The following is a 14,203-nucleotide window of genomic DNA, read 5'->3' as shown; positions in this document are numbered from 1 at the left end:
TGTAAAGACGAACTTACGAGAAGCAAAAGGAAATAGAACTGACATTAAAACCATAACTAAGGCTAATTGAAAATAATTTGGATATTGAAGAAAAACTGATGCAGACGCTAATACAGAACATAACCAAATTACTACAGAAACCATATCAGATACTTAACTATAATAATAAACATATGCAGAAACAGATACAGAAACATATATCAAACTACACGACAATCATATATTAACAAAAATAAGTTGTATACACAGAAGCACCCAGAGCCAGAAACAGAGGGATACACAGCTAGCTAGTCCATGCACCTATGAGATGGTACGTGTGGCGTACACGCATTGTTCCATCCCCCAGAAGTCAGAAATCAGAACAGAACTAGGATCGATCCATACGCCCCTAAGTGGCCCTAATACACAAGTACTAGTTAGAGACGCCGTGAACTTTAATTACGCACTGTCACGACAAGTGCCATGTCGTTGACGCCCCAACGACAAGTCAGAAATTGCTCGGATAACAGAGTACTAAAGCTAAAAGCATATAATTAAATATATTCAACGGGAACATGCAACAAAGAGTACAAAATATATGATCAATTGCATGCTATAAAAATATATTATATATAAATAACTAAACTCAAATATAACTGACGCTAACAAAAATCCGTACTACAAAGTAACGGATAAGAGTTAATACTAAAAGTGAACGAAAACAGAAACCGTACTACAAATTAACGGAATATAATTAATATTATGAGTGAGAAACCAGAAACCGTACTACAAAATAACGGAATATAATAAATACTAAGAGTAAACGAACACAGAAACCGTACCACAAAGTAACGGAATATAAATAATACTAAGAAGAAACAAAAACAGAATCCGTACCTTAATAGTCACTGAGCAAGCAAGTAATAGTCGAGTCGCCTTAAGTCGTACTAACACCTACATTTTGTTTTATTTCGGTCAACCTCATGCAGCCTAAATCATATATTCGGATTTGTAAATTGTTGGTTCTCCGGCGACTCGGAGAATTATCTTTTAGTGGTGTAACCTACTATTATTATCTCTTTCGTTGAAAACAAAATAACATTTAAGTTATAGGTGTTGAAATCTCCATAACCTTTTATTTAATAAACCATTCATTTATTAACCTTATTTATACGTTACTATTTATTTAAATCTCCATACATATTCTCTAAGATACCATGCAATTTAGTATACTATAGCATTTTGCATTGTGAAAATTTATAATGCAAGGTCATGGAACACAAGCTATAGGTCCATTGCACCCATTACTCCAACTATACAAAACTAATTTACTTTATGGCATTTAGTAGGTTACATGAGATCGGTGATTTAAATGATTTATTGAGTGGCATAAAAGAAAACAACCGAAAAGCAAACCATACTTGAACTTTATAGCAAGCACCAAGTGAAAAACGAACGGAATAATTTATTATTATTATTATTATTATTTTCTTTTATTTGCATGAACTACTATTATGTTCATCATTCCCAAATACATATATACTATTCAGATTCTATGGAGCTTTAGTCACAACCCAAAATTATATTCAAACTCTAAACTGGTACCTTAATTAATATATAGGTGGAACAAAATCGAGAATGAGACAACGGACGCGTGGTGGTGGCTGTCAACGTTACCGGAAATCAAAACGAATCCGAATTCAAGATTTATTTTACTAAAACGGAATAATGGTTTCGTCTACTAACCTGAATAGAAGTCGAAATCAACTGGATGGCATAACGGTGGCAGTAACGAAGGCAAAGAAGCTGCTGGTCACAAGTAGTCGAAACGATCTAAGCAGCGGAGACGATCGATGTTTCGTGACCGAGTCAGACTAATAGAACGGTTGGCGAGTGTCTCCGTTTTCCGGTGACGGTTCCCAGGGCGGCGGTGGTTTGATGCGGTGGTTAAACAAAAGCACAATCAGAACCGGTGGTGGGTTTCGTGAATACGGCAGAGAGGAATGAACGAATTTGTATGTATTTGAACTAATTATATCCCTCAATATTGGTTTAGTAGTTTAGAATGGATTGGATTTACATGCTCGAAATCTCCGTTATGGCCGGGATGGAAACGTGATTGAAGTAAGATTCAAATTGAGTTTCAATAAATGACCACAATGGTACTGGACGAGAGGAGAGCTCCACAGTTAAGCGTGCTCAGGTGGGAGTAATAGCAGGATGGGTGACCTCCTGGGAAGTCTCCACCTGGACAACCAAAAACAAATCCGTGAGCTCTTCATGGGCAAAGCGGACAATATTGGTGGTGCGAGGGGCCGGATGTTACACTACATGTTGAAAAACTGCCGCTAGTAGTAGTGCACAAATCAGGCTTTCTAATGTCTGGTTCCGGGTATGGAACCGGGTTCAGGATTGACTGGTATTGGAAAATCGAGAATTGGTAAAGCCTGGGTCGGGTATTGTCTCTAAAAGCCCTATACTATACACCGGGTTCGGGCCGGGTATAATCGGGTATTTGACACCCTATTTACGGGTATTGAGAAAACCATATGTTTTGGTTTTATTTGAATACCCTATTTCTGGGTATTGAAAAACCGGGTTTTTATTGGCTTGGGCTTGGTTCAGGTAGGGACTAGGGTGTGGTTTGGGTTTGAGTTCGGGTAGTAAAAACTCATATATAAAAAAACCGATTCTGGTTTTTTTTTTTTTTTCTGGTTTCAGGTTCGAGATTTTTGTACACCTCTAACTACCGGTATCGTTTTGGACCTGAGTTTTGACCCTTTTATCAAATTGTTTGGGTATGGACTGATCGGGCTAGTCATAAATGATGACTTGTTGGCCTATTGGCCAATAGCCGAAGCATACACTCGACGAGATTGGTTAGTTTAACGCTACGGAGGAGCAGGGCGGCGCTCCCATGGTACCGCGAGGTTGTATTAAACATGTTACATGCTTTAACTACATTAAAGCTATAGCTTTTACAAAGAAACAAAAATTTATAGAGAACAATCATAGAAGTAGAATATTATTACAATAAAATAATGATAAATCCATCAAATCAAAGAACTTTGTAAATATTTTCTTTAAATTAATAAATTCCAATTCAAATATAGAATAACTAGATAACTTCTTATTTCTTAGTGTGGACGGTGTCGATTAATGAGGGAGCAAGCGAGCTCCTCTTTGGAGGCCCCCGCTCGGGATATGGGGACCCTTTGTGTGAGATGCCAAAAATCGACACCGTCCGCACTAACCTACCGAAGACGAACTTGGTCTTCAAAACCTTTAACATTCCCTCTAGGATTCCCTTCAAATCTCCCAATCCTAAAATACTTAAACCCTTCATCTCCATAAACCACAGCCGCCTTCCCTTCGATAGCCAAATCCACCACCATCCGCCCCACCAACGGAGCCATCTTGAACCCATGACCCGAAAACCCACCCGCAACCACCACATCTTCCCCAAACTCACCACCCAAGAAATCAATTATGTAATCCTCATCCGGTGTCATCGAATACAAACACGACTGACTCGTCACCGGCCCGCCTTCCCAATCAATTCGGTCCCCAAACGTTAACCCGATCCATTTCTTCAATTGCTCAATAACCGTCATAACCGAAACCCCCCACCTCCTCTTATCCGGATCACATTCCCGCCCACCATGAACCCCTATTTTGATCAAATCCGGATACTCCAACACTGGCGTCCCATATACATACGGCTCACCATAACTCGCAAACGATGGAAAACCGGACTCTAACCCAAAACCAACCTCTTTTCCTTCATTAACCCTCCAATAAAACACATTTGTCTCAACTGCTTGTATAGGCATAATCACACCCCCATTCGTAACCGCTTTAACTAACTTACTAACCCACGCACCCGCGGTAACAACACACTTTTTACCCCAAAACTTAACCCCTAACTTACTACTAACCAACACCCCACCTCTAATCCCATCAATACTAATATCTACCACTTCCATTTTATCCTTAAGCACAGCTCCATACTTAACCGCAAGCGATTGAAACATCGCAACCGCCTTCGTAGGCTTCAAAACACCTCCCAACTCTGTCACAACCGCAACCCAATCCTCTGGAACATTAACCCCAAAACTACTTTTCGCCTCGTGGCAATCCAAAACCCGGTGACCAATATTATTAACTTTGCAAGCGCTTATAACGGAAGCAAGCGAACGATTATCCGAAGGACCTAAATCAAGTTGTTGTGACTTGAAGAACACATTATACCCGATTTCTGACTCGGCTTGTTTCCATAGCTTTTCGGACTCTAGAACCATGGGCGGGTAGTATGATTCGGGGTACGTGGCTCGAATTGTTCTGGATTCGCCGTGGGATGATCCGCGGTGGTGTAGGAAGTCGAATTGCTCGAGGAGTAACGTTTTTAGGCCGCGCTTAGCGGATTGGTAGGCGGCCGAGCTGCCCATCACGCCGGCTCCAATTATTATTACATCGAACTGGATTGAGTCCTCCATGTTGTGTACTTGATTTAAAGGTTAAAGAAGCAAAATGGAAGAGTTGTTTGCTTAGTTGAAGTTGAATAGAAAATGGAGGTAAACTGGAGATAAAGTGGGGTAGATTTGGCATTTTATAAGGTGACAAATAACAGATAGATCTTTGTCGTTACTAATGTCTTGATGACTAGGATCTGATGAAATCAAACTATATACATTAAAAAACAGATTTTCTTTTTATCCGTTACATATCTCCTATTGGAATTTTTTTGTCACAAAAACTGAATTTTCGTCATAAAGACACATATAATAAATATTAATTAGATTAATATTCTTATTGAAACTATGATTTTATATTAATCACATATTTTTTTTATATTAATCACATTAATTTCTTAATAACTTCGTTATATTATTTCCTTCTAAATCTTCAATACGTTGATGGCTATTAAATATATTTTTTTTTAATTCTCTCTAAATTAAAGAACCATAGTTGAATTTGTACCCTGCTATATTCTTGTCCTTTGGAGCATCAACCAATAATGTTGGGCCTGCAGTAAAAAAATACACAAAATATGGCTAAAGTTGTCATAGGTGAATCTCTAACTCTTGTTAATTAGTCAAGAATTTCAAAACCATCATACATAACAAATAGCAATCTAATAAACATAAAAATGACATATATATATATATATATATATGTACCAAGCCATTTAATACCATTGGGTACTTCTAAGTCGAGACGTGAGACTATCAACCGAGAAGTTATAATCTGATCCGTTTTTGCTCCAGCCGTGAGCAGACTACTACTCTATTTAACCAAAAGATGCAACATACTAACAACTAATTAAATTCTTAATTGCTTAGAAATATTTACATGCAAGTGATGGATACGAATAACTAACATACTAAAAATTTTACTCCACGGGCTGAACAAACAAAACTATAAAGTCAACATAATTGTAAAAATTTATATTGATTCACATATAATTTATACGTGCAATCTGCGAAAACAAAGAGTATGGAACAACCATCTGATCGATGTACCCTTACATGATTTGGAAGAGGAAGGAGAAAACCACTACAAGTATCCATAAAGATGCTCCAAACTTTGTTTTTGCAGACTGCATGTCTGTCAGTCATAAACCAAAGAAGAAAAAGTACGTTTGCTTGGGGGTTCAATTCACCTAACAATCAAAACCAAGTAAGCATTAAATCATTTAAATTACCATTTTTAAAACGATTCGATTTGCCCAAATCAAGATGACCTTTTTATAAAAGCAACCAGTTTTGAGCAGAGCCTGTCATGACCCTTGACGCAAACCACGTATAACAAGCTCGTTGTGGCCCGTTAAAGCGATCATTTTCCATGTATAGGATAAGACATAGCCCAATATAATGCATAAGCTCAATAAAAGTTTTGCATAATTGAGTTGTAGTATGAACAACTTTTATTTGTCCTTGTTGGATCACAATTATTTTGGTAGCATAATATGGCTATTATTAAGTAACGCCAAGCATAACCAGTAATGATAAGAGCACCATTTTTTAGTGTAATTATCTCTAACCAGAATGATACTAATCAAAATGAAACTTTTTTTGTCATAAAAAATAGTTGTTGGATGGTCTTAAATCTAGTTGAAAAACCAATTTACATACTATGGATTTCTTTCTATTATTGTATTGGATATCAAAGAAGCAATTTACTGAACGAAAATCTTGATTCAAAATGATAAAGCCATAGGCTATAAATACAAAAGCAAAGAAACGTTAACTATCAACTACTTGCTAGAAAATAGGCAATAACAAACTAAGAAACTAGCTAAAAAATAGGAAATTCCACTGCACGTGCATGACCAATTCTAGCTTTATTATACCAAACTCCAACTGCCTCCAATGTTACTCTAATAGTCCCTTGACTTAGCTTACTCTTTCAATCCCTCCCTCAAACAAGACAGGGTTTTCATGTTTGTTTGCCTTTGAGAGAGCACATTCCCAACTCTTCCCTTAGCTTCAGAAACACATCTCTTTTAAGAGCTTTGGTAAAAATATCCGCCACTTGATAATTAGTACCACAAAACTCCATCTCAATCTTTCCTTCCTTAACCAAATCCCTGAGAAAATGACACCGTACCCCTATATGCTTACATTGACCATGAAACACCGGATTTTTAGATAACTTAATGGCCGAAGTATTATCACATTTGATACTCGTTTTTCCTTGCAGTTCAACTCCAAGTTCTTCCATTAAACCTCTTATCCACATCACTTGGCATGCACACGTTGCTGCTGCTACATACTCCGCTTCGGTTGACGACAACGCAACTACACTTTGTTTCTTTGAAGACCATGCCACGGCAGCTCCATCCCACATAACTAAGTAACCCGAAGTACTTTTTCTATCATCTTGGTCACCCGCAAAATCACTATCGGTGTACACTTTCAGCTCACCCTTTCCTTCTCTTTTATACCAAATACCGTAATCAACCGTGCCCCTTATATACCTCATTATTCTTTTAGCCGCTGCCATATGTTTGTCAGTAGGTTTGGACATAAAACGACTAATAAAACTTACCATGAACTGCAAATCGGGCCTCGCAGTTGTAATATACATTAAGCTTCCAACCACTTGTTTGAACAAAGTCTCATCTACGGGCTCACCTTCTTCTTGACTCAACTTTCTTCCCGGTACCATCGGATTAATGATAGCATTACATTCTCCCATATTGAACCGAGATAAGACCTCCAATGCATACTTCCGTTGAGAAATATGAATGCCAGCAACAGTTTGCACCACTTCTATTCCAAGAAAATACCTCATCTTCCCCAAGTCACTCATCTCAAACTCATTCTTCATTGAGTTCTTAAACTCAATTAACATCTTCTCATCATTACCCATATAGATTAAATCATCTACATACACGTTCACATATATCACCTTCCCTTCGGATTCTTTAAAAAATAATGTGTGCTCCGATTTGCTTCTTTTAAAACCTTCATCAACAAAGTACTTCTCAATTCGGTTAAACCAAGCTCTCAGAGCTTGCTTTAACCCATACAACGCTTTCTTTAATTTATACACTTTCATCTCTTCCCCTTTAACCACATATCCCATCGGTTGTTGAACGTAAACTTCTTCATCAAGCTTTCCATGCAAAAAGGCCGATTTTACGTCCATTTGATATATGTTCCAACCTCTTTGAGCCGCGATTGCTATCATCATTCGTATGGTATCCATCCTTGCCACCAGAGCATAGATTTCTAAATAATCAACACCATACTCTTGCCTGTAAACCTGTGCTACCAATCTTGCCTTATGTTTGTCGATCTCTCCTTTCTCATTCAACTTAGTTTTGAACACCCATTTTACACCAATACATTTGGCATCATCAGGTAACTCAACCAAGGACCAAGTTTCATTTTGTTCTATCGCTTCTATCTCAATATCCATGGCCTTTCTCCATTTTTCATCTTTCACCGCTTCGTCATACTTAATCGGATCTTGATCAACAACATCTTCAATCACATTCACTTCTTTTTCATCCGTTAGATCATCACCTGACAAATCATCACCCGTCACATAATCTTCCAAGCATCTCGGGGTTCTTCTTTCTCTACCCTCCCTAGCAACAACATTACTTGTACTTGGAACATTACTCATATCTAAATCTTCGGCTTCTCCTACATCCGATTCCCCATCATCATACTCTTCACCACCAATAATATAATTTCCCCAATATATTCTCAACATCCTCCTTTCTCTCCTTTGTATTTCTCCAGTCCCATTCTTTATTTTCTTCGAAAACTACATCTCTACTAACCACGATCTTCATTGTCTTAGGATCCACAAGCCTATAAGCCTTGGATTCCTCACTCACACCCGTGAGAATACATACAAAGCTTCTGTCATCGAGCTTTATGCGTTTCTCCTTTGGTATGTGAACATGGCCCAAACAACCCCAAATTCTAAGATGATCAACCGATGGCCTATTTCCACTCCAATCTTCTTCTGGTGTTTTATTTAATAAGGCTCTACTTGGGCTTCTATTAAGCACATAAAAACACCACACGGCTGCCACAGCCCAGAAAATTTTAGGCATGTTTTTGGCTGCTAAGAGAGTGATTAGCATACCTATCACGGTTCGGTTTTTACGTTCCGCCACACCATTTTGTTGTGGCGTGAACCGTGTAGTCAACTGCCTTTTAATACCACATTCTTTAGCAAAGTTATCAAATTTTTTTGACAAGTATTCTCCACCTCTATCACTCCTTAAACATTTAATAACTCTACCACTTTCAACTTCAACTTTACTCTTAAACTCATTAAACTTCTCTAACACTTGCGACTTTTCAGACAATAAATACACCCAACCTTTTCGGCTATAATCATCGATAAAACTTAACAAGTACCTTTTTCCCATGTTGGATTGAGGTGTGATCGGTCCACATACATCCGAGTGAATCAACTCCAAAGGTTCGGTTGCACGCCATTTACTTTTATTTGGGATCGCCTCTCTTGTTTGTTTTCCAATCAAACACTTTCCACAAACTGAGTCATCCACCCGAAATTGTGGAAGATCCCTCACCATTGCCGTTCGTTGCAGATTTCCCATCCCCGTTTTGCTTAAATGACCCATTCATTCGTGCCATAACCTTGCAATATCTTCATCGGCTACATAGTTGCACCCGTCACCCCTTTGATTCGAACCCGACCCTCTCGTTTCTTCATACAAAGGGAACATTCGGTTGGAGCTCATTCGGCTTTGAAATAAATACCCCTTTTCTGGGTGATACACCTTACATGCATCCGACTAAATCAAAAAGGATAACCCCTTTTGTTGAAGTTGCCCAATACTTAACAAACAATTTTTCAAATCGGGGACATAGTAAACATCGTTTACAACGAACACCCCTCCACCATTCGAATACTTCCTCTTCCAGACACAGCCATCCTTGTGTTGTTTCCCAACTTAACAGTGGTGGAGTATGAGTTATCCATATTCATGAACCTTTCCCTTATTCCGCACATATGATTCGAGCAGCCCGAATCTAAAAACCAAATGCAGTTTCTGGTTTCTTCTCTCCTTTCGGTCTTAACCATCAACATCACTTCTTCACCCTCATCGAAACCTGCGAAATTAGCTTCTTTGGAGCCGGGACATTCATAAGAGAAATGTCCCAACTTATGACACCTGTAGCATTCTATCGTTTCTTTATTGAAAGAGCCCCTTCCACGTCCACGCCCCCTACCTCGTGGACTAGATCTGCCTCTTCTACGACCATGACCGGTCAAACTTTCACCATCTTCCATTTTCAAGGCTTGTTCTTCATCTTTTTCACCTCTCTTGAACTTTTGTTCGTGAACCACTAGACTACTCTGCAACTCGTCTATGGTCATCTCTTCCACATTTTTCGATTCTTCAATCGAAACTACTACATAAGTATACTTCTCACTTAACGTTCTCATGATCTTCTCGACAACCTTTACGTCTTCCGTTACTTCCCCATTACTCCTCATCTGGTTTGCAATGGACAAAACCTTACCGAAATATTCCAGTATGGTTTCGTTATTCTTCATCTCCAACACTTCAAAGTCTCGTCTCAACTTTTGTAACATAGACCTTTTCACACGTTCATTCCCAGCATACCTTTTTTTCATCTATTCCCAGATGGCTTTGGAGGTGCTACGATCAAGGATCTGTTCGAAAGTCACCCTGTCGATGGCTTCAAACAACTAGTGTTTCACCTGCCCGTCTTTTATTCTGAGATCTTCTAATCTCTTTCTCTGGGCCTCACTTTGAGCAATTCCGACTGCTGGCTCGAAAATTCCAGGCTCGATTAAGTTCCACACTTGTTTTGCACGCAGCAAGTTCTCCATCATCTCACTCCAGTGTTCGTAGTGACCGTCGAACACCGGTATTTTCATTTTTTCATCACTCATATTTGTGGAACTCTCAATCTCACGAATAGAATGACTTTCACTCTAATACCAATTATTGTATTGGATATCAAAGAAGCAATTTACTGAACGAAAATCTTGATTCAAAATGATAAAGCCATAGGCTATAAATACAAAAGCAAAGAAACGTTAACTACCAACTACTTGCTAGAAAATAGGAAATAACAAAAGCAATAATAAACTAAGAAACTAGCTAAAGAATAGGAAATTCCACTGCACGTGCATGACCAATTCTAGCTTTATTATACCAAACTCCAACTGCCTTCAATGTTACTCTAATAGTCCCTTGACTTAGCTTACTCTTTCATCTATCACATTAACCGACAACAACTATATGTAATTTTGAAATCCAAAATCAAAACTGTTTGTATTGCTTCCCGATTCCCCCCGTGTGCATATACGAATTGCAATAAAATATGTTGAACTCAAATCAGTAATAAAATCAAACCGGCCAGCGTCAATTTCCACGAATTGGAAGTTTGGAACTCATGAAAGCTATACTTTTTACAAAAACCTCGACTCAACCGCTCCTAAATCTAGGTTCTCAATCCTGGTGAAGACAGGTGTCAAAGTAAGAATAAAAGAGAGGGTTAATGTATGGATCTTAAAAATTTATATAATAGTAGATTTGATCAATACAATATCCTTTTCTTTTTTATGTATATTTTATTTCCCATTCAACTTTTTTTTTATTTTTCTTTACTTATTTTTATTACTTCCCCTACTTCTTTTTGTCCTTTTGTTTTTGGTATTCTAATAAACATAACCAATTCCGATCGAATTTAGCAGCCATGATGTATGAGTTTTACCAATTTATGTTGTTATTTTTGTATTAAATATGCTCGTTTTACGAATTTAGTTTTCATGTTTAACCAATACTGGACGAATTCGCGTCGAATAGTCACCGCAATTTATGGGTTTTACCAACGCCTTTTTCTTTCTTTTTTCTTTAAATATGGTATTTACGAATTATTTTTTGGTTTAGTTCCGATACTATAGCAAACTTAACCGTTACTGATGGAATTCGCGTTAGTATCGGTTAGGTTCCATTCCACGATACCGGAACTAAACGCAAAAAATAAATTCATAAAATTAACATATATAAAAATAACACTAAAAATCGGCAAAACAAAATTTGTTGTGGCGAGTATTCGATGCGAATTCAAGCTTTATTAATTAGGTTCGTCACGTTACAGTCACGTTACAGTACCTGAACTAAACCAAAAAACAAATTCCGTAAAATATATTTTTTTAGAAAAAGAAAAGGACAAGAAAATATATTCACAAAAAAATCAAATAAGAAAAGAAATAAAATAATAAAAAAGATTTAGAAAAAATAAGAAAAAGTTGATTAAAAATATAAAAAAGAAGCCATCGGTCTAATCAGAAGAAAATATATAAAAAATATGAAATAAAAATAAATAATTAATTAACTAATAGAAGAAATAAAAATATATAAATATGTTGATTAAAAGTATAAAGTGAAAAATATATGAAAAACACTAGTTTGGTAAATACTTTTTAATAAACACCAAAATGGTAAATAGTTTTTTCAAAAAACTCCAATGTTTGTGCCAACTCATGTATTATTTTAATTACCTATATAAACTTCAAATAAATTATATACGGATATACCATGCCACACCACATGTCATACTGGAAGCTACGATACAAACATACATATATAAAAAAGAAAGTGAAAAAACAAGAGTCAACAACACATAATAAAAGTCAAATGGTACAAATGGAATAAGAGTATAAGTGTTTGATGTATTACAATCCTTGGTCTCAACCTCAATAGTCAATACCTCATAGTAACACAACCCACACTCAAAATGAAATCAAATGCAACACTACGTAACTAAATTTATCTTGTAGGGTACAAGAAAATAATGCACGCAACCCAAGCTCACCGATAGGGATGAGATCGAGTACCGGAAATACTTATAGTTAATCTCTAAAAAAAAGTGGGTACCAAATATCGCAGGCAACTAAATTTATCTTGTAAGGTACAACAAAATAATGCACGCAACTCATGCTTGGCTCGTCGATAGGGATGAGATCGGTACTAACCAGCCAGCACCGAAAATACTAGTAGTGAATTTCCGAAAAAAGTGGATACCAAATATAGTACCGAATCTATCGATCAACACCAATAATTAGTTACAATTTTTTTTCTCTATGTTGTATCAGTATTTTCTGGACCATCTTGTCTATATGGTATCGAATACACCGATGCCACATAGAGATGAATATTTTGTAATGGATACTGGTATTGACGGATAATATGGTATAGCATTTTAGCATCCACTTTTTCACAATATACTAATATCGAAAATACCAATACCAAAATTGGAAATGCTGGTACGGAATACCCGTATGAAAACAGGTACTGGTAATAGTGTTCGGTACCAAATACCCATCCTTGCTCGCGGATCTAAGTGTTATGACCATTTGATCCATCATTTCCGAAACCATTTCTACCCGTCGGACCATCAAAAAACTCGTCAGAACTATTTCCCGTCCCATCATCATCACCGTTCACTCCCACCTCCTCACCCCGCCCATCCCCTTCATCCGACGACAACGGCGCAAGCCAACACGTGCCATGGAGGTGCCCATTCACACACACAAAATACTCCAACGCGCCGTCATGAGACCCAAGCCGCTTAGCGGCGTTCCTCGGGAACGACCCCGCTGACGTCATGCTCCAAACACGTGCACCACAATAAGGACACCTCTCATTCTCTTCCAACGCCACTTGTCTCGCTATCAAACACGCACGTGTCATCGACTCCTGAAATCCCCGAAATCCCCGAAATACCCCTCGGAACACCCCCAAATCGTCCTCTCGATCACCTAACCGATGCTCACATGGATCGCTAACGAATAATAAGTCGCTACGACACCGTTTCATTAAAAAGCTTCGACCGGAGGTTTTCAAGAACCGGGACTCGGTCACAAAGTGACCCGGTTTAGACCGGCTCATGACAAAATTCCGGCTGGATTCACAACCGCCACAATAAAACAGAGTTCCCGCCATAATAACCGCTTCGCCATGGCGCGAAGTCTCCGGCAGACTGATGCTGTACGGCAGAGCACTTTCACGTCCCATTTCATTGACTCCATAACTAACAGAAGCACTCGTTCGTTGAAGAAATCCGGTTCCTGTGAACCGAAAACTGAACCGGAGCCACCGCCGGTCGACGAGTTTAGTCTTACTCTCTGATTCGCACTCATTTGAACCGGTTCTGTTGTTTTCTCCGATCTCCGGCGAAATTGGCGATCAATTTGAACGGATTTTGTAGATTTCTCAAGTCCCCGGCGAAATTGAGTATCAGTGTGAACCGATTCTGCTATTTTTCTGATCTCCGGCGAAATTGAGGTTCAATCTGAGCTGAATCGTTGATTTCTCAGATATCCGGCGAAATTGAGGCTTGATTTGAACGGATTCAGTTATTTTTCCTGCGAATTAGGGTTTTGAACTGATTCTGTTATTTTTCCGGCGAGTAAGGGCTACACTACGGTATATATAGGTGCAGGCGCCTTATAGTGGGGTTGCATACGTGTCAGGTGGTAATTAGACAACCGATTTGTTAAACCGATTCCGTTACAGATATTTAATAACGTGGATGGACACGATTGGACGTGAAGGTACACGTGGAGTTAAAAATGGTGGTGAGTCCCATAGGATGTGTAAAAGTTGGTTGCTCGAAAAGATTTGTAGGGGTAACGTGGAGGCTTTGAGGGTTGATGGAGATAAATATCTGGGACACGTATGGGGAGTGAC

The 14,203-nt window shown here is 38.3% G+C and overlaps 2 protein-coding genes and 1 pseudogene across 2 annotated transcripts; all 3 read right to left on the bottom strand.

Annotated features, from left to right (window-relative positions):
* Positions 1 to 3,233: 3,233 nt before the first annotated feature.
* LOC143541594 (putative sarcosine oxidase) lies at positions 3,234 to 4,475 on the bottom strand. Its single transcript, XM_077034378.1, has one exon. It carries the CDS (start codon positions 4,473 to 4,475, stop codon positions 3,234 to 3,236), a length of 1,242 nt encoding a protein of 413 aa, XP_076890493.1.
* A 4,876-nt stretch (positions 4,476 to 9,351) lies between these two features.
* LOC143541614 (uncharacterized) lies at positions 9,352 to 10,113 on the bottom strand. Its single transcript, XM_077034389.1, has one exon. The coding sequence runs from the start codon at positions 10,111 to 10,113 to the stop codon at positions 9,352 to 9,354; it is 762 nt and encodes a 253-aa protein (XP_076890504.1).
* Positions 10,114 to 12,850: 2,737 nt separating this feature from the next.
* LOC143541593 (EID1-like F-box protein 3 pseudogene) lies at positions 12,851 to 13,653 on the bottom strand (annotated as a pseudogene).
* Between the last annotated feature and the right edge of the window lie 550 nt (positions 13,654 to 14,203).

This window comes from Bidens hawaiensis, unplaced genomic scaffold (assembly GCF_021521415.1).
Source record: "Bidens hawaiensis isolate Kalapana, Puna unplaced genomic scaffold, B.hawaiensis_p1.1 tig00012615_1, whole genome shotgun sequence".
NCBI classification, from domain to species: Eukaryota; Viridiplantae; Streptophyta; class Magnoliopsida; order Asterales; family Asteraceae; genus Bidens; species Bidens hawaiensis.
This window is presented reverse-complemented; position numbering and strand designations above follow the sequence as displayed.